We start from the raw sequence: 23,701 nt of genomic DNA on the forward strand, positions 1-23,701 counted from the left end.
TTAGTCAGTCAAAAAAGCTGTGGCCTCATGCACACGACCGTATTTTTCCCCACCCGTAAATACTGGGGTAAATACGGGTCCAATGTCACACGTATTCCACCCGTATTTACGGGCACGTTTTTGGCGGCAAAATAGCACTGCACTAATCGGCAGCCCCTTCTCTCTATCAGTGCAGGATAGAGAGAAGGGACAGCCTTTTCTGTAATAAAAGTTAAAGAAATTCATACTTACCCGGCCGTTGTCTTGGTGACGTGTCCCTCTCTTCACATCCAGCCCGACATCCCTGGATGACGCGGCAGTCCATGTGACCGCTGCAGCCTGAGATTGGCTGCAGCGGTCACATGGCCTGAAACGTCATCCAGGACGTCGGGCCGGATGTCGAGAGGGACGCGTCACCAAGGCAACGGGCGGGAGACCGGACTGGAGGAAGCAGGAAGTTGTCGGTAAGTATGAAAGTCTTTTATTTTTATTTTTTACAGGTTTATACTGATCGGTAGTCACTGTCCAGGGTGCTGAAAGAGTTACTGCCGATCAGTTAACTCTTTCAGCTCCCTGGACAGTGACTATTTACTGACGTAGCTTAGCAACGCTGCCGTAATGACGGGTGCACACATGTAGCCACCCGTCATTACGAGAGCTCCATAGACTTCTATGGACTGTCCGTGCCGTTATTACGGCCTGAAATAGGACATGTTCTATCTTTTTCAACGGCACGGGCACCTTCCCGTGAGAAAACGGGAAGGCACCCGTCGCCAATAGAAGTCTATGAGCCCGTTATTACGGGTTGTAATTACGACCCGTAATAACGGGAGTTTTTACGGTCGTGTGCATGAGGCCTAAGGGCGTGTTTTTTTTTTGCGGGACGGGTTGTAGTTTTTATCGGTACTATTTTCGGGTACATACAACTTTTTGATCACTTTTTATTCTCTATTTTGGGAGGGTGGTGACCAAAAATAGCGATTCTGGGGTAGTTTTCTATTGATTTTTTTGGGGGCATTCATCGTGCGGGAAAAATAACATTATAGTTTGGGTCGTTATGAGCGCGGCGATACCAAATATGTGTACTGTTTTTCAATGTGTTAATTTTTTTCCTATAATGAAAGTCTTATTATAGGAAAAAAAAACAACTTTTGTTTATATAATTTATAACTTGTATTTTTACACTTTTTTTAAAAAAAAATTTATTACTTTTTTTTTACTTTTTTCACTTGTCCCACTAGGGGACATTTAGACTTGCAGCTTTGATCGCTGCTAGAGTACATTATACTACCTACTTAGTGTAATGTATTCTAACTGTCATTATGATGTGACAGTCACACTGACTGGAAGCCTCGGAGGACCTGCCGGAGGCTGCTCCTCCGAGGCTTCCGTACATGGCAACCCGGAGGTCATTATCTGGCCTCCGATTGCCACGACAAGCATCGGCAGCCCCCACAATCACGGCGGATTGCCGTCGCCGCATTTAAGTTGTTTGAAGCACATCGGCAGGCCCCACGAAATGATCGTGGGGGCTACCGATGCTTGTCGTGGCAATCGGAGGTCAGACAATGACCTCCGGGTTGCCATGTACGGAAGCCTCGGAGGAGCAGCCTCCGGCCGCTCCTCCGAGACTTCCTGTCAGTGTGACTGTCACGTCACAATGACAGTTGGAGTACATTACACTACGTGTGTAGTGTAATGTACTCCAGCAGCGATCAAAGCTGCAAGTCTAAGTGTCCCCTAGTGGGACAAGTGAAAAAAGTAAAAAAAAAAGAATAAAAATGTTTTTAAAAAAAAGTGTAAAAATAAAAGTTATAAGTTATATAAACAAACACTGCATTTTTATCCTATAATAAGTCTTTCATTATAGGAAAAAATTGAACACGTTAAAAAAAGTACACATATCTGGTATCACCGTGTACGGAACGACCCCAGCTATATAACTATAATGTTATTTTTCCCGCACGGTGAACACCGTGAAAAAAATCAATAAAAAAACTACACCAGAATCGCTATTTTTTTGGTCACCACCCCTCCCAAAATAGAGAATAAAAAGTGATCAAAAAGTCGCATGTACCCGAAAATAATACCGATAAAAACTACAACGAGTCCCGCAAAAAACAAGCCCTTTTTTGACTGAAAAATAAAAAAGTTACGGCTCTCAGAATATGGGGACACAAAAAATAAATAATTGTATAAAAAAGTGATTTTATTGCGCAAACGCTGCAAAACATAAAAAAACCCTATATACAAATGGTATCGCCGTAATCGTACCGACCCGCAGAATAAAATATAATGGTCATTTATAGTGCACGGTGAACGCCGCAAAAAATAAACTAAAAATCATTGTCAGAATTGCTTGTTTTTGGTCACCCGGCTTGCAAAAAAATGTAATAAAAAGTAATCAAAAAAATCACATGTACCCCAAAATGGTACCAATGAAAAGTACAGATTGTCCCGCAACAAATAAGCCCTCACGCAGCTCCGGTGGTGAAAAAATAAAGACGTTCTGGCTCTCAGAATATGGCGATGCAAAATGTGCAGAGCGTTCTAAAAGCGGGTAAGATCGGGCATCATTTATCAGTGCGACATCGACCACACATCTATGAATTATTATTTATTTACCGCATTATTATACCCTCTTCTTATGCCCTGATGTATTATTTATTTACCGCATTATTATACCCTCTTCTTATGCCCTTATGCACAGATTACAGATGTCCCCACATTATAAACTGAAATACCAGCAAAACCCCAAACAGAAAAACTACCAAGCAAAATCTGCGCTCCAAAGGCAAAATGGCGCTCCCTCCCTTCTGAGCCTTGCAGCGTCCCCAAACAGCAGTTTGCGCCCACATATATGGCATCACCATACCCGGGAGAACCCGCTTAACGTTTTATGAGGTATTTGTCTTCAGTGGCACAAACTGGGCACAACATATTATGCACTAAAATGGCACATCAGTGCAAAATTGTAATATTCACACCATCTGCTGTGCATTAACCCCTTTGAGCACTATGACTTAATAGCACGTCATGGTGTGGGGGTGATGTATGGAGCAGGCTCACGTGCTGAGCCCGCTCCATACGCTGCGGGCGTCGGCTGTGTATTAGAGCTGACACCCAGGACTAAGAGACAGGAACAGCGATCGTGCGGTTACAGAAGCCTGTAAAAAGAAAAATATACTGCAATACATTAGTATCGCAGCATATTGTACCCACGGATCCAATGATCGCTGGTACAAGTCCCCTAAGGGGACTAATAAAATGTGTAGAAGAATTCAAGTTATAAGTAGTGAGAAAGAAAAAAAAGTTACAAAAAAAAAACCTTTTCCCATTTTTCTTCAAAAGTAATGTAAAAAAATAAACAGAATTGATATCGCTACGTCCGTAAAAGGCTGAACTATTACAATATGCCATTATTTAACTCGCACGGTGAACACCGTAAAAAACTTAAATAATTTAAACCGTCAAAATCGCTGTCGTTTTAGTTTTTACCGCACGGCGAAAGCTGTAAAAACGAAAACCCCAAAAAATGGAATCAGATTTTTTTCCTATATTACTATATTTTCCTATTTTTTTTTCAGTTTCCCAGTACTTTTTATTTCACTTTAAATGGTATCACTAGAAACTACAATTCCTCCCGCAAGAAATAAGCCGTCACATCAAAAGTTATGGCTCTTGGAAGGCGGGTAGTGAAAAACGAAAATAAGAAAGCAAAAAATGGATCAGTCCTGAAAGGGTTAATTCATTTCTAATGAAAAAAATGCATTACCCCATGTGGGGTATTTCCGTACTCGGGAGAAATTGCTTTATAAAAATTGGTTGTTTATTTCTCCTTTATCCCTTGTGAAAATGAGAAAATTCAACATTTTAGTGGGAAAAAATTGTGATATAAATTTTCTCTGCCTAATTCTAATAAATTCTGCAAAAGACCCGTGGAGTCTAAATGCTCACTATACCCCTAGAAAAATTCCTTGAGGGGTGTTTCCAAAATGGGGTAACTTGGGGGGCTTCCACTGTTTTGGTCCCTCCAGGGCGTTGCAAAGGCGGCATGGCACCGAAAAACAATCCATCAAAATCCGTGCTCCAAAATCCAAATGGCGCTACTTCCCTTCTGAGCGCTGCCATGGGTCCAATCAGCAGGTTATTACCACATATGGGGTATTGCCGTAATCAGGAGAAAATGCTTTACAAATGTTGTGGTTCTTTTTTTCCTTTATTCCTTGTAAAAATTTAAAATTTCTTTGCTTTTTCAGAAAAAAAGTTGATTTTCATTTTCACTGCCTAATTCCACTAAATTCTGCAAAAAACCTGTGTGGTCAAAATGCTAACTATACCCCTAGATAAATTCCTTGAGAGGTGTCGTTTCCAAAATGGGGTCACTTTTGGGGGGTTTCCCCTGTTTTGGTCTCTCCAGGGCGTTGCAAACGTGACATGGCACCGAAAACCAATCCAGCAAAATCCGTGCTCCAAAATCCAAATGGCACTCCTTCCCTTCTGAGCCCTGCTGTGGGTCCAATTAGCAGTTTATTACCACATATGGGATATTGCTGTAATCGGGAGACATTGCTTTACAAATGTTGGGGTGATTTTCTTCATTATTCCTCGTAAATATTAAAAATTTCTATGTTTTTTCAGAAAAAAAGTAGATTTTAATTTTTACAGACTAATTCCAATATATTTAGTGAAAAACCTGTGTGGTCAAAATGCTAACTATACCCCTAGAAAAATTCCTTGATAGGTGTAGTTTCCAAAATGGGGTCACTTTTGGAGGGTTTCCCCTGTTTTGGTCCCTCCAGGGGGTTGCAAACGCGACATGGAACCGAAAACCAATCCACCAAAATCCGTGCTCCAAAATCCAAATGGCGCTCCTTCCCTTCTGAGCCTTGCTGTGGGTCCAATCAGCAGTTTATTACCACATATGGGATATTACCGTAATCGGGAGACATTGCTTTACATATGTTGGGGTGCATTTTCTTTATTATTTCTTGTAAATATTAAAAATGTCTATGTTTTTTCAGAAAAAAGAAGATTTTCATTTTTACAGACTAATTCTAATAAATTTAGCGAAAAACCTGTGCGGTCAAAATGCTAACTATACACCTAGATAAATTCCTTGAGGGGTGTAGTTTCCAAAATGGGGTAACTTTTGGGGTGTTTCCACTGTTTTGGTACCACAAGACCTCTTCAAACCTGACAAGGTGCTTAAAATATATTCTAAAAAAAAGGAGGCCCAAAATCCACTAGGTGCTCCTTTGCTTCTGAGGCCGGTGCTTCAGTCCATTATCACACTAGGGCCACATGTGGGATATTTCTAAAAACTGCAGAATCTGGGCAATAAATATTGAGTTGCATTTCTCGGGTAAAACCTTTTGTGTTACAAAAAAAAAATGTATTAGAAATTAATTTCTGCAAAAAAAATAAAATTTGTAAATTTCACCTCTACTTTGATTTTAATTCCTGTGAAACGCCTAAAGGGTTAAAACACTTTGTGAATGCTGATTCGAATACCTTGAGGGGTGCAGTTTTCAAAATGGGATGACTTCTGGGGATTTTCTAATATATAAGGCTCTCAAAGCCACCTCAGACTGAACAGGTCCCTGAAAAAATAGCCTTTTGAAATTTTCTTTAAAATATGAGAAATTGCTGCTAAAGTTCTAAGCCTTGTAACGTCCTAGAAAAATAAAAGGACGTTCAAAAAACGATGCAAACATAAAGTAGACATATGGGAAATGTTAACTAGTAACTATTTTGTGTGGTATTACTATCTGTTTTACAAGCAGATACGTTTAAATTTAGAAAAATGCTAATTTTTGCTATTTTTTTCTAAATTGTGGTGTTTTTCAGAAATAAATACAAAAATTATTGACAACATTTTTTCACTAACATAAAGTACAACATGTCACGAGAAAACAATCTCAGAATCGCTTGGATAGGTAAAAGCATTCCAACGTTATTACCACATAAAGTAACACGTCAGATTTGAAAAAATCGGCTGGGTCCTGAAGGCCAAAACAGGCTGGGTCCTGAAGGGGTTAACTTTTATTAAGGGGGTTATAGAAAAAAAACGCAATTTCGCCACACTTTTTTGCCTCCTAAATTTACACCGTTTACCGTGTGGTATAAATAACACAATAACTTTATTTAGCGGGTTGTTACAATTGCAACGATACCAAATTTATCTAGATTTTGTATCTATTTTTTTTCACAATTATTTGTTTTTGTGTCTCTATATTTGAAGAGCCATAACTTTATTTTTCCGCCGATGCAGCTGTATGAGGGCATTTTTTTTTGCGGGATGACTTGTAGTTTTTATTGGTACCATTATGGAGTACATGCAACTTTTTGATCACTTTTTTTAAGGCAGGATTAACAGAAAACAGCAATTTTTACATCGATTTTTTATTTTATTTTTTACAGCGTTCGCCGAGCAAGTTAAATAATGTAATAAATTTATAGTTGGGGTCGTTACGGACGCAGCGATACCAAATACATGCAACTTTTTTTTGTTTTTAATAATAAAGCACTTTGTAAGGGAAAAAAGTTGGTTTTTCATTTTTTTTTTTACTTTTTTATTTATTAACTTTGTTAAACTTTTTTTTTTTTTTTTTTACTAGTCCCACTAGAGGACTTCACTATGCGTCCGATCGCTATTATAATACACTGCAATACTTCTGTATTGCAGTGTATTACTGCTTGTGTGTGTAAAACGGACAGGCATCTGCTAGGACATGAATTCCATCCAGATCAAACCAAAAATGCCTGGCATGACCTAGCAGGCATTAACTCGGGCAGATCTGGGTCATGCGGCACTCGCTATTGAGTACTGCATCTGAAGAGTTAAACTAGCGAGATCGATCTCGCCCGTTCGAGCAGGGATGCTCCCAGCCCTCAGCTATCTCTGGTAGCTGAGAGCAGGGAGATTTAACGGCTCTCTGCTCTATTTATTGAGATGCAGCGCCGTAAAAAGGCTACTGCATCGGAATAATGCTGGTTAGTGGTCGCCGTAAAAACACTATGGGGCGGTCACTAATGGGTTAAAAGTTATCCAATATACTTTCTGTATTAATTCCTCTCCGTTTTCAAGATATCGGCTTGTAGATATTAAGTAGGAACATTCATTGTTTACTTCCAGTGGATAATATTCTGTCCATGGTCATGTGATGGACACAAAGGTACATGGCTCGTTACAGTATGTATATCAGAACTGTGCTGTCTAACAAACCCAGGACCTGTGTGCTGCGCACAGTATTCGACTGTATCAGACTTTGAATGGAGTGTCAGGGTTAATGCTCGTCCTCTGCTCCATTCAAGCTCCTACTCACTGCCAACCGTTCAGCGCTTGGGACCCCAGTGAACAAACATTTATCACCTATCCTGCGGATAGATGATCAATGTTAATCTTGATAAAACCCCTTTAAGGTGACAATGTAATACCTCATATGACAATAACACACAGTAATTTACAGGAAATGGAAGTGACCATGAAAAGAAAAGTAATAAAAAAAAACTTTTACAAGTTTTACTTTTCCTGGGTTGACCCCTCAAAGAAAACAATGATGCTGCATATAATGTACGTATATAAAATCTATAAGAATTATCAATTAACATATTTATAACTATTGCAAATGTACGGTACTTTATTTCAGTACCGTATTGCGTTTTAGTGAAAGAGATCTAATACAGATAATAAATTACATTTTATACCACCTTACCTCTTGCCCTGGTGGTGATAATGGGTTTTTAAACTCGGATAAAGAAACAGGCAGTGAAAACTTAGACAGAACCGAGGGGAGGTCATGTGCTGGAAACTGATGTAAAAATTGCTCTGCCAGAGATGAATAACTGGGAGACATAAAATAAAAATGTGGGTGATATGATGATGAATTATAACTCATCCTACAAAACTTACATCATATCCCTTAGTATAACTGGTGATTAGATCTGTACAATAAAAAGGGTTTCTAATCAGTTGGTTAAAAACAGTCCCATGTTTTTATTTTTTCCACATTTTGGAGAATTTAATAAAAAACTGTTCAGAAGACAAATGTGCTAAAACCCAAGCATTTACAGTCATTCATTTTCTAATTACACCAGATAGAATAGAGAGCATTTACACACTACGCTGCTGGTACATGTTGCATGAAGACGCTAATTTTGGCGCTCGTCTCTTCCTGTATAGAATTGTACTGTGTATAGACTTTAAATCTGACCAGCTTTGGTAAAAAGTTTTAAAGAATACTTATTTATATAAAGAAAAACAACAACCACAGGCAGATGTAGATGTATATTAGGGTATGTTCACACAGAGTTTTTTGACGAGTTTTTTGACGCGGAAACCGTGCGCAAAAACTCCTCAAAAACCGCCCGAAAATGCCTCCCATTGATTCCAATGGGAGTTGGACGAGTTTTTTTACCGCGAGTAAAAAAAACGCGTCGCGGTAAAAAGAAGCGTCATGACCCATCTTGAGGCGGTTTCCGCCTCCAAAACCCCATTTCAATCAGTCAGAAAGAGGAAAAAAAACGCCTCGACGAGTGTTTTGACGAGTTTTTGTCAAACCACTGTGCAAAAACCGTCTGGAGCAGTTTTTGCAGGAGGAATTTTAATGTAGCCAGAGATGCTGTTTAACCGGAAAATTGAGTGTCTTTACCCCTTCTTTCGCATGGCTTTTGTAAGTGTATTACTATTTATTGAATGCTTTCTGAGTGACCACATTGTTCTTGGTTTAAGATTTGCCTTCAGGCTCTGTTCACATCTCCTTTTAGCACTACCTTTGGTATATACACAGCAAAAATCTTGCAACATATACGCTGAACGCATGGCCTGGACGCATCCAACTGTGTTGCAGGTTTTTGAGTTTTTCTTGCGGCACGCCTTTGGAATTAAAAGAGTAGTTGTCTTAGCTTTACAATACGATGAAAAAAAGGTATGCCAATCCATAGCAAATATTATTGCTTATTTTGATGTAGTCTTACAAAAGTTGCAGCTGCCCCCTGTCTACAGCATGGATTCTCAACCTTTTTCTCCTAGGGCCCCACCAGCAAGAACATGGTGATGCATGGGCCTTACCATTGGTTGTCCAAGTCAATATTACAATTTTAACCCCTTCCCGCTTTGGCCACTTTAGACCTTCCTGACAGAGCCTTATTTTTCAAATTTGACATGTGTCACTTTATGTGGTAATAACTTTGGAATGCTTTTACCTATCCAAGCGATTCTGAGAATGTTTTCTCGTGACACATAGTTTAAGTTAGTGGTAAAATTTGGTCGATACATTCAGTATTTAATTGTGGAAAAACATCAAAACGTAGCAAAAAATTTCAAAAATTAGCATTTTTCTAAATATAAATGTATCTGCTTGTAAAACAGATAGTAATACCACACAAAATAGTTGCTATTTAACATTTCCCATAGGTCTACTTTAGATTGGCATAGTTTTGTGGACATCCTTTTATTTTTCTAGGATGTTACAAGGCTTAGGACTTTAGCAGAATTTTCTCACATTTTCAAGAGAATTTCAAAAGGCTATTTTTACAGAGATAAGTTCAGCTATGAAGTGGCTTTGAGGGGCCTATTCAATACAAACCCCCCATAAGCCTCCCCATTTTAAAAACTGCACCCCTCAAAGTATTCAAAAGAAAGTTTCTTAACCCTTTAGGCGTTTCACAAGAATTAAAGCAAAGTAGAGATGAAATTTAAAATGTTATTTTGATTGCAGAAATTCATATTTAATCAACTTTTTTCTGTAGTACAGAAATACACCATATGTGGGCACATGACAGGGCTCAGTAGAGAAGGGTCGTCATTTGGCTTTTGGAGTACAGATTTTGCTGCATTGGTTTCTTGGCACCATGTCGCATTTGCAAAGCCCTTAAAGAGGCTCTGTCACCAGATTTTGCAACCCCTATTTGCTATTGCAGCAGATCGGCGCTGCAATGTAGATTACAGTAACGTTTTTATTTTTAAAAAACGAGCATTTTTGGCCAAGTTATGACCATTTTTGTATTTATGCAAATGAGGCTTGCAAATGTCAAAGTTTGCGTGTTTAAAGTAAAAGTCCAAGTGGGCGTGTATTATGTGCGTACATCGGGGCGTTTTTACTACTTTTACTAGCTGGGCGTTCTGACGAGAAGTATCATCCACTTCTCTTCAGAACGCCCAGCTTCTGGCAGTGCAGACACAGCCGTGTTCTCGAGAGATCGCGCTGTGTCGTCACTCACAGGTCCTGCATCGTGTCGGACGAGCGAGGACACATCGGCACCAGAGGCTACAGTTGATTCTGCAGCAGCATCGGCGTTTGCAGGTAAGTCGATGTAGCTACTTATCTGCAAACGCTGATGCTGCTGCAGAATCAACTGTAGCCTCTGGTGCCGACACGATGCAGGACCTGGGGCAGGACGTGAGTGACGTCACAGCGTGATCTCTCGAGAACACGGCTGTGTCTGCACTGCCAGAAGCTGGGCGTTCTGAATCGAAGTGGATGATACTTCTCGTCAGAACGCCCAGCTAGTAAAAGTAGTAAAAACGCCCCGATGTACGCACATAATACACCCCCACTTGGACTTTTACTTTAAACACGCCCACTTGGACTTTTGCAAGCCTCATTTGCATAAATACAAAAATGGTCATAACTTGGCCAAAAATGCTCGTTTTTTAAAAATAAAAACGTTACTGTAATCTACATTGCAGCGCCTATCTGCTGCAATAGCAGATAGGGGTTGCAAAATCTGGTGACAGAGCCTCTTTAATGCACCAGTACTGTGGAAACTGCCCAAAAGTGACTGCATTTACGCTTGAGGAATTAATCTAAGGGTGTTGTGAGCATTTTGACCCCTCAGGTGTTTCATAGATTTTATTAGAATTGGACATTAAAATTAAAATTTGTTCCAATTAGACTTAGTTGTAGCTCAAAATGTTTTATTTTCTCAACAAATAAAAGGAGAAAACCCACCTTAACATTTGTAAAGCAAGTTCTCCAGAGTATGGCAATATTGGTAATATGTAATAATTGGTAATATGTGGTCATAAGACATAAAAACCTATAAACATATGGTATCGCTGTAATCGTATCGCACCGCAGAATAAAGTCAATATGTAACTTATAGCGCACGGTGAACGCTGTAAAAAAAAAAAAAATAGAATAAAAAAATAATAGTAGAATTGCTGTTTTTTAGTCACCACGCCACCTAAAAATAGAATAAAAACTGATCAAAAAGTCGCATGTACCCCAAGAAAACTACAATTAATTCCTCAAGGGCTCTAGTTTCCAAAATGGGGTCACTTTTGGGGGGTTTCCACTGTTTTGGCACCACAAGACCTCTTCAAACCGGACATGGTGCCTAATAAAAAAAGAGGCCTCAAAATCCACTAGGTGCTCCTTTGCTTCGGAGGCCGATGCTTCAGTCCATTTTCGCACTAGGGCCACATGTGGGATATTTCTCAAAACTGCAGAATCTGGGCAATAAGTATTAAGTTGCGTTTCTCTGGTATAACCTTTTGTGTTATAGGAAAAAATTGTATAAAAAGGATTTTCTGACAAAAATAAATATGTAAATTTCACCTCTACTTTGCTCTAAATTCTTGTGAAACACCTAAATAGTTCATAAACTTTCTAAATGCTGTTGTGAATACTTTGAGGGGCCTAGTTTCTAAAATGGGGTGTTTCATCGGGGTGTCTAATATATAGGCCCCTCAAAGCAACTTCAGAACTGAACTGGAACTTAAAAAAATAAAAATGAGGCAAAACTTCGCTTCTCCTAATGAGCATTGCCTACTCCAAGATGACCCCAGTTTTGACCGTTTGTATAAACGGAGACCCCTATTAGACCATTTCAGTGCCCGGTTTTCCCAAGCATACACCAGCGAGACGTGTATTTCTATTGATGAGTCCTTGGTACATTTTAAAGGGAGGCTTCGATTCCACTAGTACCTGCCGGGTAAGAGGGCAAGGTATGGCGTGAAGATGTATAAGCTGTGCGAGTGCATCAGGGTATACCGACAAATTTAGGATATATGAAGGGAAGGACACCAGTGCTCAGCCCCCAAAATGCCCCGCCTTACTGGGAGTTAATGCAAAAATTGTGTGGGATTTGGTGCACCCACTGCTGGACCAGGGTTACCACCTCTACCTGGATAATTTTTATACCAGCGTCCCACTCTTCAAGTGTCTCGCTTCCAGAAGTACTGCGGCATGCGGCACTGCTAGATGAATTCTGAGAGGCCTCCCTAAGACTCTGCTTGGGCAAACACTCAGAAGGGGTGAGAGCAGGGCACAATCTAGCAGCAACAAATTGTGTGTCAAGTACAAGACAAGAGAAATGCCACACCAGTACCCATACGAGGTACCAGTACAGAGATCCCCAAACCAGACTGCATCCTGGACTACAATAGGTACATGGGAGGGGTGGACTTGTCAGATCGAGTCCTGAAGCCCTACAGCGCCATTCGGTGTGGTATAAGAAGCTGGCCGTGCACATCATACAGATGGCATTGTACAACGCATACGTGCTACGTCGATGTGCAGGCCAGACGGGAACTTTCCTGGAATTTCAAGCGGTGGTTATCAAGAAACTAATTTTTAGGGATCAAGAAGGGGGGGCACCCAGAACTTCTGGAAGCGGGGCCACACGCATCGTACCAGGGCAACACTTTCCAGGAGAAGTTCCCCAAACTGGCAAGAAATGAAAAAGTCAAAACAGGTGCAAAGTCTTCTATAAGAGGGGGATAAGGAAGGACACAATATATCAATGTGACACGTGTCCCGAAAAACGAAGGCTCCGTATGTAAGAGTGCTTCAAAATGTATCATACATCCCTTGATTTTTAATCTACCCCAGTTTTACTTACCCTGATGCACTCCGCACAGCTTATCCCCCTCATCTTTCCCTTCTGAGCCCTGCTGTGTGCCCAGGCAGCTGATTACAGCCACATTGAGGGTATTGCCATACCCGTGAGAACCCACATTACAGTTTATGGGGTGTATGTCTCCGGTCAAAATGCTCACTACACCTCTAGATGAATGCCTTAAGGGGTGTCGTTTTTAAAACGGGGTCACTTCTTGGGGGTTTCAACTGTACTGGTACCTCAGGGGCTTCTGCATACATGACTTCGCGCCAGAAAATCCCCAGTAGGCCAAATGGTGGTCCTTTCCTTCTGAGCCCTCCCATGGGCCCAAACGTCAGTTTATCACCACAAATTGGGCATTGCCGCACTCAGGACAAATTGGGCAACAAAATGGGGTATTTTATTTATTGTGAAAATAAGACATTTTCAGCCAAAACTACATATTATTGGAAAAAATTCATTTTGTTTGAATTCCCAGCCCAATTCAAATAAGTTATGTGAAAAAACTATGGGGTCAAAATGGTAACAACAACCATAAATGAATTCCTTGAGGGGTGTAGTTTCCAAAATGGAGTCACCTCTGGGGCTCTGCAAATGCGACATGGCACCCGAAAACCAATCCAGCAAAATCTGCACTCCAAGGAACACACAGCGCTCCTTCCCTTTTGAGGCCACCCATGGGCCCAAACGGCAGTTTATCGCCACAAATGGGGTATTGCTGCACTCAGGAGAAATTGGGCAACAAAATTGGGTATTTTGTTCCCTGTGAAAATAAGAAATATTTATAAAAAATGACATCTTTTTGGAAAAAATTATTATTTTTTTAATTTCACAGCCCAATTCAAATACGTGCTGTGTAAATACTGTGGGGTCAAAATAGTAACAACAACCATAAATAAATTCCTTGAGGGGTGTAGTTTCCAAAATGGAGTCACTTTTGGGGGATTCCTACTGTTTTGGCACCTTAACACCTCTTCAAACCTGGCATGCTGCCTAAAATATATTCTAATAAAAAAGAGGCCTCAAAATGCACTAGGTGCTTCTTTGCTTCTGGGGCTTGTGTTTTAGTCCACTAGCGCACTAGAGCCACATGTGGGACATTTCTAAAAACTGCAGAATCTGGACAATACATATTTAGTAGTATTTCTCTGGTAAAACCTTCTGTGTTACAGAACAAAATTGAATACAATTGAAATTCAGCAAGAAAAATTTAATTTGCAAATTTCACCTCTACTGTGCTTTAATTTCTGTGAAATGCCTGAAGGGTTAAATAAACTTTCTAAATGCTGTTTTGAATACTTTAAGGGGTCTAGTTTTCAAAATAGGGTGTTTTATGGGGGTTTCTAATACATAGGCCCCTCAAAGCCACTTCGGAACTGAACAGGTACCTTAAAAAAAAAGACTTTTGAAATTTTCTTAAATATATGAGAAATTGCTGTTTATGTTCTAAGCCTTGTAACGTCCAAGAAAAATAAAAGAATGTTCAAAAAACGATGCCAATCTAAAGTAGACATATGGGAAATGTGAACTAGTAACTATTTTGGGTGGTATAACGGTCTGTTTTACAAGCAGATGCATTTAAATTCTGAAAAATGCTATTTTTTATAAATTTTCTCTAAATGTTGCAATTTTTCACCAATAAACACTGAATATATCGACCAAATTTTACCACTAACATAAAGCCCAATGTGTCACGAGAAAACAATCTCAGAATCGCTTGGATAGGTTTAAGCATTCCAACTTTATTACCACATAAAGTGAAATATGTCAGATTTGAAAAATGGGCTCTGAGCCTTAAGGCCAAAACAAGGCTGCGTCCTTAAGGGGTTAACTAATTTAATTTTTTCAGACGTAGTGGTAGTTTTTTTGCGGGACGAGCTGTAGCTTTTATTGGTACGTGCGACTTTTTATCCTATTTTTTGGGATGCAAAGTGACCAAAAAACAGCACTTCTGCCATAGTTTTTTTTATACAGCGTTCACCATGCATTATAAATTATATGTTAACTTTACTCTGCGTGTCAGTACAATTCCGGTGATACCAAATTTATAGCACTTTTTTATGTTTTACAACTTTTTGCACAATAAAATTACTGTTGTAAAAAGTATGTATTATTTTGTCGCCAAGTTGTGAGAACTGTGACTTTTAAAAAATTTTGTCGACAGAGCTGTATGATAGCTTGTTTTTTGCGAGCCAAACTATAGCTTTTATAGGTACGATTTTTGCATAAATGTGACTTTTTGATCAGTTTTTATTCAAATTTTTGTAGAGCAAAGTGACCAAAAAAACTGAAATTCTGGCATTATTTGGACTAAACATAATATTTTTATAATTCAGGCCGTTACAGACGCGGTGATACCGAATATGTATGGTTTACTATTTTTTCAATAATAAAGGACTTGATAAGGGAAAAAGGGGCGATTGTTTTATTTTATTTCTTGAAACTTTTATTATTTAAAAAAAATAATAATTTTTATTTTCGATAGCTCTAAAGTCGTTTACTGATAGCAAGCTGATTAGGCTTCGCCTTCGGGTGGAGCCTAATGGGCTTCCGTAATGGCAGAGCAGGAGGCCATTGTTAGACCTCCTGTTGCCATAGCAGCAGTCGGCAGTCCTGCAATCGCATGCAGGGCTGCCGATCTGCTAGCAACCTCTAAGATGCAGTGATCGCTTTATCTAAGGGGTTAATACCAGGGATCAGAGCTAGCTCCACTCCCTGCCGTTACACGTGGTTGTCAGCTGTACCATACAGTTGACAACCACCGCTGATGACGATGGCTCAGCTCCTGAGCCAGCGCCATCTTGCCGTCAGCTACAAAAGCCTTTTAGGCCCTGCCACCGGGCAGGGCCTGGATGGCTTCCATACTAGGCAGACCGGGAGGACAGTATTAGGACAGTATTACCGTTGCCAGGGTGTCGATGAGCTGCAAACACATTAAATGCAGCAATCGCTTTTGACCACTGCATTTAAGGGGTTAATGGTGGGAACTGGAGCTAAATACGCTCCCCGCCAATACAGCAGGGTGTCAGCTGTAACATTTGATGTATGGATACGGCAAATTGCAGGAAGCACTGGCTTTCCATGACGTATCCATACAACAAAATGTCGGAAAGGGGTTAAAGAGGACCGGTCATGTTTTGTTGTTTGTTTTTTTAAAACCACATTCCTCCCCTTATTCCCTGCCTCCTCCCAATTCCAACACTGTAAAAAAAAAAATTGTATTGCCCTCCACCATGTCCCGCTATGGCACCCGCTGTGTTTGGCACCTAATATAAAAATTAAGAGTAAAAAATGAGAGGAGGAGACCTCATCTCTCTTCAGTAGACATTTCCTCGTGCAAGCTGTGATGCTGTACAGCCTCACAGCGATGCAGAAGAGCTGCTAATTTTGCAAGATTTACTGAAGGTTTTCTGCATTGTTGTGAGGCTGTCTGCTCTGTTAGGACAGCGTCACAGCGATGCATGATGCAATGCCTACTGAGGAGAGATGAGGTCTCCTCGCTTCACCTTTACCCAAAATTAGCATATTAGGCACCAAGCGGAGAGGGACCCATAGCAGGACACAGGGGTGGGCGCAATACAAAAAATTAAGGGAAGGAATGTGGGTAATAAAAAACATGACAGGTCCTCTTTAAGTGTTCTCAGCTACAAATTCGAGTTTTAGGTTAAGTTTCATGAATTGCATAAATTGCATGGTGAAGTATGGGCACAAATGAAGGGTACTGCAAGTCATGCCTTGAAAAGTGTGTATAGGTGGGATAAATCAGACCTACATAGTACTCTACGCTACGGCACAAAATTCTACGTTTACAGCCAATAACAAATACTATACTTACAGGCCAACATTTGCATTTGGGGATAACATGTAGACATTGTTTTCACACAGTGGATAAATGATAATAGCTTTACTCCAGTATACTAAGTGTGCAGCAAGCTGGAAAACCTAGAAAAAGAGTGACACATAGAATTATATGAGCTGATTCAAGCTGCATTATACCCATCATACTAGACCATTTTTATACTGGGATACGAGAGTCACTAGATTTTCTATACCTATAAAGTACCATACCTACTCTTAACCTCTGGAGGGAGCCGTGTAATCATTATAGTCATGCTTAGTGCCAGTTAGCTTTGAGACCCACCTAAAAGTACTAAGCAGAAATTGGTCTCTTCTGATGAACTTGGTCCCACAATGCTCAATATCTATAGAGTACAGTACAGTATAATACAATAGATATGAAAATGTGCATGGATTGTAGTACCTGTAATAAAGCAAGGTCAGCATCCTGAGCTAGTTGTTGCAGGTTCTTTACAGCACTTGCAGACTTGATAATTCTTACTAAAGCTGGAGAGCAATCAAGTGGAAGTTCATTCAGCAAACTTTTCTCATCCTTAAGGAGCAGAAGAGCATGATAGGGCCTAAACCAAGGAGAAGGTACATTAGATTTGCCCTCATTCTTTGTCACTAAATGTTAACAAATGTACATTATCACTTTTATATTAAAGAAAAGAATGTCTACAGTAAAATAAATAATTGAAATAAAAAGTATAAAGGGTGAGTGCTCGGACGTTAAAATAATAAAAGGATTTATTTTAACTTTAGATGTTCTAAGAAATGTGATCTCGCACCAGATCTGACATACGTAGGGCATAGAGAGACGCAGGAAGCATGCCAAGACTTCCTAGTTCTGGCTCCTATTCTAATTAATAGGACCCGTGCACAAGACTCTTCGGGTGTTGTACGGATGTCAAAGCAACTGTACTACCCAGCGTGCTGCCCGCGTTTCTCCACACTATGTATAATCGGGCAAGATATCGCAAGTATAGTGAAACTTTAAATAATTTAAAAGTGGACCACTATTTCTGACCAACTTATGCTTAAAATGTGGAACCTAAAAAAGAAGGTAAAAAGACGCTTTTTTTTTTTCTTTCTCGCCCCCCCCCCCCCGCCCCCCTGGTAGGCCTTTCCCAATAATCTTCATTGCTATAAAGAATGTCAAGTGATCTAAAATTTTCATCTTGGAATATTAGGGGATTGGGTAAAAGAATAAAGAGGATTGCTACATTTAATGTTATCAATAATCATCTCCCTGCTATTTTCTGCCTGCTGGTCAGTCATGAAGGGATGGGTGGGTCAGTCTTTCCATTCTTATTTTCAGTTTTTCTACACATTCTAGAGGGGTCTCAGTATTAATAAACAAAGAAATTGACTTTCAGATAATAGAGCATGAAAGTGATAAGTATGGAAGATATATCATCATATATATATATATTTGGCAAGGACGTGGTGTCCAAGGCAGTTAGCTCCGCCCGCAGCTCGCCCTGCAAGAAGCCTGTGAGGAAGGAGATGTGAGTGCGCAGTCTGTCTGTTGTTTTTGCCCCTATTTGTCTGTGTATAAGGTGTGTGTGTGTGTGTGTGTGTGTGTGTGTGCCTGCCTATATATGTGTATGTATATATGTGTATATATATATATATATATATATATATATATATATACAGTCCAATGGTAGATGAACACAGCACTCCAATAGTTTCCAGAAAATCAGGCCATGTGCTCGTTGCCTGGGGGTGAATCAATTCCCCAACATCCAATAGAAAGAAACATAGAACACAGCAACGGCACCAGGACTTCAGAGTAGATGAAAGCAAAAGTGGATTTATTCACCTCAGTAAAGCAACGTTTCGGTTCAACAGGAACCTTTCTCAAGCCATAGCAAACTGAACAAAGTGTCAAATATTTATAGGAGGAGTATACATAAATTGACAATAAAACAATTAAATGCATAATTCCATCAAAACATATACAAAAGTGTATACCAATATTATAAAAAAAGCATTCATGGGGTATACTCCTCCTATAAATATTTGACACTTTGTTCAGTTTGCTATTTGGCAAGGAGTAGCGGATTTCCCGAGCAGAGCATCAGCTGATGCTCTGCCCGGGGACTCCAACATTGCTGCCAAATCACTATTCACATATGGACAGTGACTTCAGGGGTTTCCTATCGCTGCAGTCCCCGAGCAGAGTATCAGCTGATGCTCTGTCCGGGGACTCCAGCACTGCTGCCGACGTCACTGCCAATATATGGACAGTGACGTTGGTAGCACTGCTGGAGTCCCTGTGCAGAGCATCGGCTTATACTCTGCTCCAGGAACTTCAGCTAAAGGAAAACACTGAAGCCACTGTCCATATATGGACAGTAACGTCGGCAGCAGTACTGGAGTCCCCGAGCAGAGTATCAGCTGATGCTCCGCTCGGGACCTCCAGCTATAGGAAATCCCTGAAGTCACTGACCCAATGTCAGGAGTAGTGCTGAGTCCCGAGCAAAGCGCTAGCTGATGCTCTGGGACTCCAGCAATAGGCAATGTGACAGTCCTTTACGGTAGTGTCATTGATAACACGCTGACACGAACAGCACAAGTAGCAAGCCCTTAGTCACGTGGGGGTGTGTCGGCGCATCATCATTATTAGAAAAGCTCCAGGACTTCCGGGAACAGTTCAAAAGGTTTAAACAGAACCATTTAGTACAGAATTTTTAATTAAAGTATATTAGTAAGTGAATTATTTTTACATAAAAATATGAATGCAAAGCAATTTTTGGTCCCCGGATAAACCCTTTAAGGGATATTTTATGTAGTGAAATATTTTTTTTTAAAAACGAAGAAAAAAAAAAACCAGTTGTTGGAATGGGAGGAGGAGACAGTAAAAAATAATTAAAATAATAATTATGTGACTGACCCCACAGATAGTAATTTTGAAATCTGACAGATGGCAAAAAAACAGGATATATCGGATGATTATAGAAAAGGCCAAAGGAAGTAAGATGATGGAAAATTATACGTATAACTATAAAGTAAATGCTCCTGGTAGGAACATCATTAGGTATCAGGCAAATAATAAGGGTATAGGGACAATAAAGGCCACAAATGGTAAATTGATTACTGCTACTAAAGAAATCTTGGACCAGTTTGTTAAATATTTTTCTGATATATATACCTCAAAATTAAAAGGGGGGCAAGAACAAATTGAAATTTATGTTAGACAAGCAAGTTTGCCATCCATTATTTGTCTGGAAAAATAATGAATTAAGGAAAATATAAGTAATGAAGAGCTAGAAGATGCACTAAAGGAGATGGTAGTAAGTGAGGTCCCAGGGTTTAGATGGTCTCCCAATTAAGATCTATTAGGAATACTCAGAGATTCTAGGAAAATAATTACTGGATGTCCTGGGAGAAGCTCTAAATAAAAAAAAACATTTGCCTTTGTCTATGAGAGTAGCATTGGCATTCTTATCCATAAAACGGGCAAAGATTTAACAGATATGGATGCATATAGACCAATTTCCCTAATTAATTAAGATATAAAGGTATTCACAAAGGTCCTCGCCAGGAGACTACAAAGGGTTCTTAAAAATGTGATACATGAAGATAAGACCGGATTCATGGTAGGGAAATCAACAGATATTAATAGGAGGCAACTCTTCTTGAACTTATGGAAGGTAGAGGTTGGGGAGGAGAGGGTGTTTCTGCCTTTAGATGCCAATAAAGCCTTTGATTCAGTTCAATGGTGTTTCTTGTGGGAGACTATGAAGGCAATGGACTTTGGGAATAAATTCATAGGCTGGATTATTATGTACTGGTCCAATGGCGAGAATATCAATAAATGGTCGAATTTCTGAATCCTTTGAGATCGCTAGAGGTACTAGATAGGGCTGCCCTCTCTCCCCTCTTCTATTTGCCCAAGTGATGGAGCTGCATATGTTAGAAAGGTATAAAGATTGGTGAGAATGAGTAAAGGATATCGATATACGCGGATGATGTTATGTTATTACTTGGTTCAAATCATTCGATTGAAAGAGTGTTCCAACTGGCAGCACGGTGGATCAGGGCAGCACGGTGGATCAGGGCAGCACGGTGGCTCAGTGGTTAGCACTATTGCCTTGAAGCGCTGGAGTCCTCGGTTCAAATCCAACCAAGGACAACAGCTGCATGGAGTTTGTATGTTCTCCCCGTGTTGCGTGGGTTTCCTTCCACATACCAATAGGGAATTTAGATTGTGTGCCCCAATGGGGACAGTAAAAAAAAAAAAAGAGGACCTCTGTACAGTGCCGCATAATATGTTGGCGCTATATAAGTAACAGAAATAATAATTATAATAACTGTTGGGGAGTGTTCTGGACTTATAATTAATGGGACAAAATCAAATTTGATGTGTTTGCAGGTTCATATGGACCCAAAAAATATACCGTTAAAGAAGGGGAGGCATTTGGTTGGGTGTCCAGATCTCGAATAAGATTGAGCCGTACATAAGGTATAATCTAATTCCCTTGGTTTCCTCTCTTAGGAGTAAGATAAAGGTTTGGAAAAAAAATATCTAAATATGGGAGGATAGCTTTGTTGAAAATAGCTTTGTTCTCCCCTTCTGAATAATAGTCATAATAGTCCAGTGTGGATTTCTTTAAAAGAAAGTTTAATGAAAGATCTGGTGTGGAGGGGAAAATAGAGTAAATATTCTGTAATGTCAGAAAAAGTAAAGTTAAGCAGTATATTACTTCCAAATTAGCTTTGTATGGTAACTACGTTATGGTGGAGATTTTGGAAACAATGGTATTGGGTGATGTGCTCTTTAGAAAAAAAAAAAGAATATTTGTTCTAATGTGTTATGTCTGACATATACCAGGGTTTGATCCTATTTGTCCACAGCCTCCTCAATGTCCGTTCCGTTCATTCTTTGCTTGTACTTCAAAAGGCACGATTTTCTTTGCGTGCATGCTATTCCTCAATTTTCCCTGAGGAATAGCATGCACGCAAGGAAAATTGTGCTGCTATTGAAGTACAAGCAAAGCGAGAACAGAGCGGACATTGAGGAGGCTGTGGACCAATAGGATGCCTCAAACCAGGGACTTCTGACGTATACACAGGTTTGAGGCTTCCTATTGGTCCACATTCTCCTCAATGCCCGCCCCGTTGAATTCTTTGATAACGCCTCAATGTTCGCACCATTTGCCCCTCTTTTTATAAAACTCCTCAGTGCTCGTGCACTGCCCGGCATGAAAAAAATAGTATCCCAGGAAAACCTCTTTAAAATGAACGCCATTTTTAAAATCAAAGGGTTCATAGAGCAATTGCCGATATGGGGAAATAAAAAATTAACTCATACATTTTTCTTAAATGAGGGCTGTTATTGGTTCAAAATGGGAATATATAAAGTCATGCATTTTTTTCAGGACAACTGGCTTAAATCTCTGATTGAGCTAAAAAGGGAATTTTTCATTGGTCTAGGGAAATGGTTTTATTATGCCCAATTCAACAGCGCATATGAAGAAAAAAAAAACCTATAGTGAACTTTAAGTGTAGCAGTTTAGCACTCATTAATATGCGTGAAAAATTTGCTAATAAAAAGAGGTTCTTTGTAGAAGTTTATAAAGAGGTCAAAACCAAACTAGAGTTAAAAAAGACCTCACCTACTTTGTAGGCATGGGTGAAAGAGCTAGGGTATATTCCTAACAGTCAATGGGATAGAATTTATAAAGCTTCAACCAGTTTATCACCGAGCTTTGCTTGTAGAATCTCTCAGTTCTACATAATCCATAGTCTATATTTTTCTCTGGTTAAACTGGCTAAATTTCATAAAATGAGAAAAGATAATTGTCCAAAACGTTTGCAGGAAAAAGCAGGTTTCCTGCATATATTGTGGGAATGTAAATTAATTCAGGAATTCTGGTATTAAATATGATTGGTATTAAATATGATTGAAAAAAAAATAAAAATCGATGACATCAAGATATCCAGGAACCCCCTTGGCCTGTATTTTGGGGGATATATAAATAAAAGTTCAAAATCAAATGGGGGGGCATGACCTGCAGCCAAGATGGACGGTCGTGTTTAAACCACGCTCCAGGGGACCGTTGCACATCCTGTCCATATCCTGTGTTAACACCATACCTATAAGACCCTGCTATGTTCATACTGGACTATTACACACCTGGCAACACTCCTGAGCTATTTGGGACCTCTCCTTTACCTAGAGACTGCCCAGTCGACGGCTGCTTACGAGAGCTGCGGGATACCCTGCGGTCTAGTACACTCACTTGAGGTGTATGTCACCCTGTGGCCTCGTACGCTTCCTTGGGACACGCAGCTGCTGCTACTACTCCCGTGAGTGAGGCAAGTACTGTATAGTGGACGATTGTTGGTTGCTGGCTCCTATCCTATGAGCTTGGACCGGCCTATACTCAAGTGCGGCTGTTAACTTACTTAGTACCGCGGACTGGTCTCTGCCGCGTGAGTCACGTCGTGCTTCGCAATCTCCTGGGACACCCTGTGTCAGTTATGTGGAAGGTAGAGGCTGATACGGCAGACTCCTGCTGGTGACTGGACCTCACAGTTCCCCTGTAAATTTCCCCCTAAGTCTGGCCTCGGCGAGAGGTTTGGTGATTTATTTGCCTTGCAATGCTACCTGCTGTCTCCTACTGAACCGACGCTCCAGGCTGCATGAGACAAACAAGTAGTAGAAGACTCCTATTATTCGTCCGAGTCATGCACAGATCTAAACTACAACCTACCATGGATAAATTGAAAGAATTTGTTCGCACAGACCAAGAGGACAACATGTCTACTCCTCGTACGCTCTATACAGGGCAGGTCAAAAGATGATGATTCAAGTTTCATCACAACTATTATCGGCCATTAATACCTATAAGACCTCCTTAACAGGCAAGCTTGATGAAATCAAAATCGATGTCAGCTTACTGCGTCAAGATATGCAAAATCTGCGTGGCCGTATTGGAGAAATAGAAGATAGGTTCTCCCACACTGAAGATAAATTAAATCCACTTGCAATATCACTCTCCACTACAACTCGTAAAGTAGAAGC

General features: G+C 40.0%; 1 protein-coding gene across 5 annotated transcripts in view; it reads right to left on the reverse strand.

The window, feature by feature from the left end:
* NPRL3 (NPR3 like, GATOR1 complex subunit) overlaps positions 1 to 23,701 on the reverse strand; it is a 202,910-nt gene that overhangs the window by 38,870 nt on the left and 140,339 nt on the right. For all 5 annotated transcript variants that reach the window (XM_075830052.1, XM_075830053.1, XM_075830051.1 and 2 more), the window contains 3 exons: positions 17,087 to 17,243; positions 16,661 to 16,767; positions 7,698 to 7,827 (listed from right to left, as the gene is read on the reverse strand). In XM_075830052.1, coding sequence (XP_075686167.1) covers positions 7,698 to 7,827; positions 16,661 to 16,767; positions 17,087 to 17,243 — 394 coding nt within the window. The remainder of the gene's footprint in view (positions 1 to 7,697; positions 7,828 to 16,660; positions 16,768 to 17,086; positions 17,244 to 23,701) is intronic.

This window comes from Rhinoderma darwinii, chromosome 6, assembly GCF_050947455.1.
Source record: "Rhinoderma darwinii isolate aRhiDar2 chromosome 6, aRhiDar2.hap1, whole genome shotgun sequence".
NCBI lineage: Eukaryota > Metazoa > Chordata > Amphibia > Anura > Rhinodermatidae > Rhinoderma > Rhinoderma darwinii.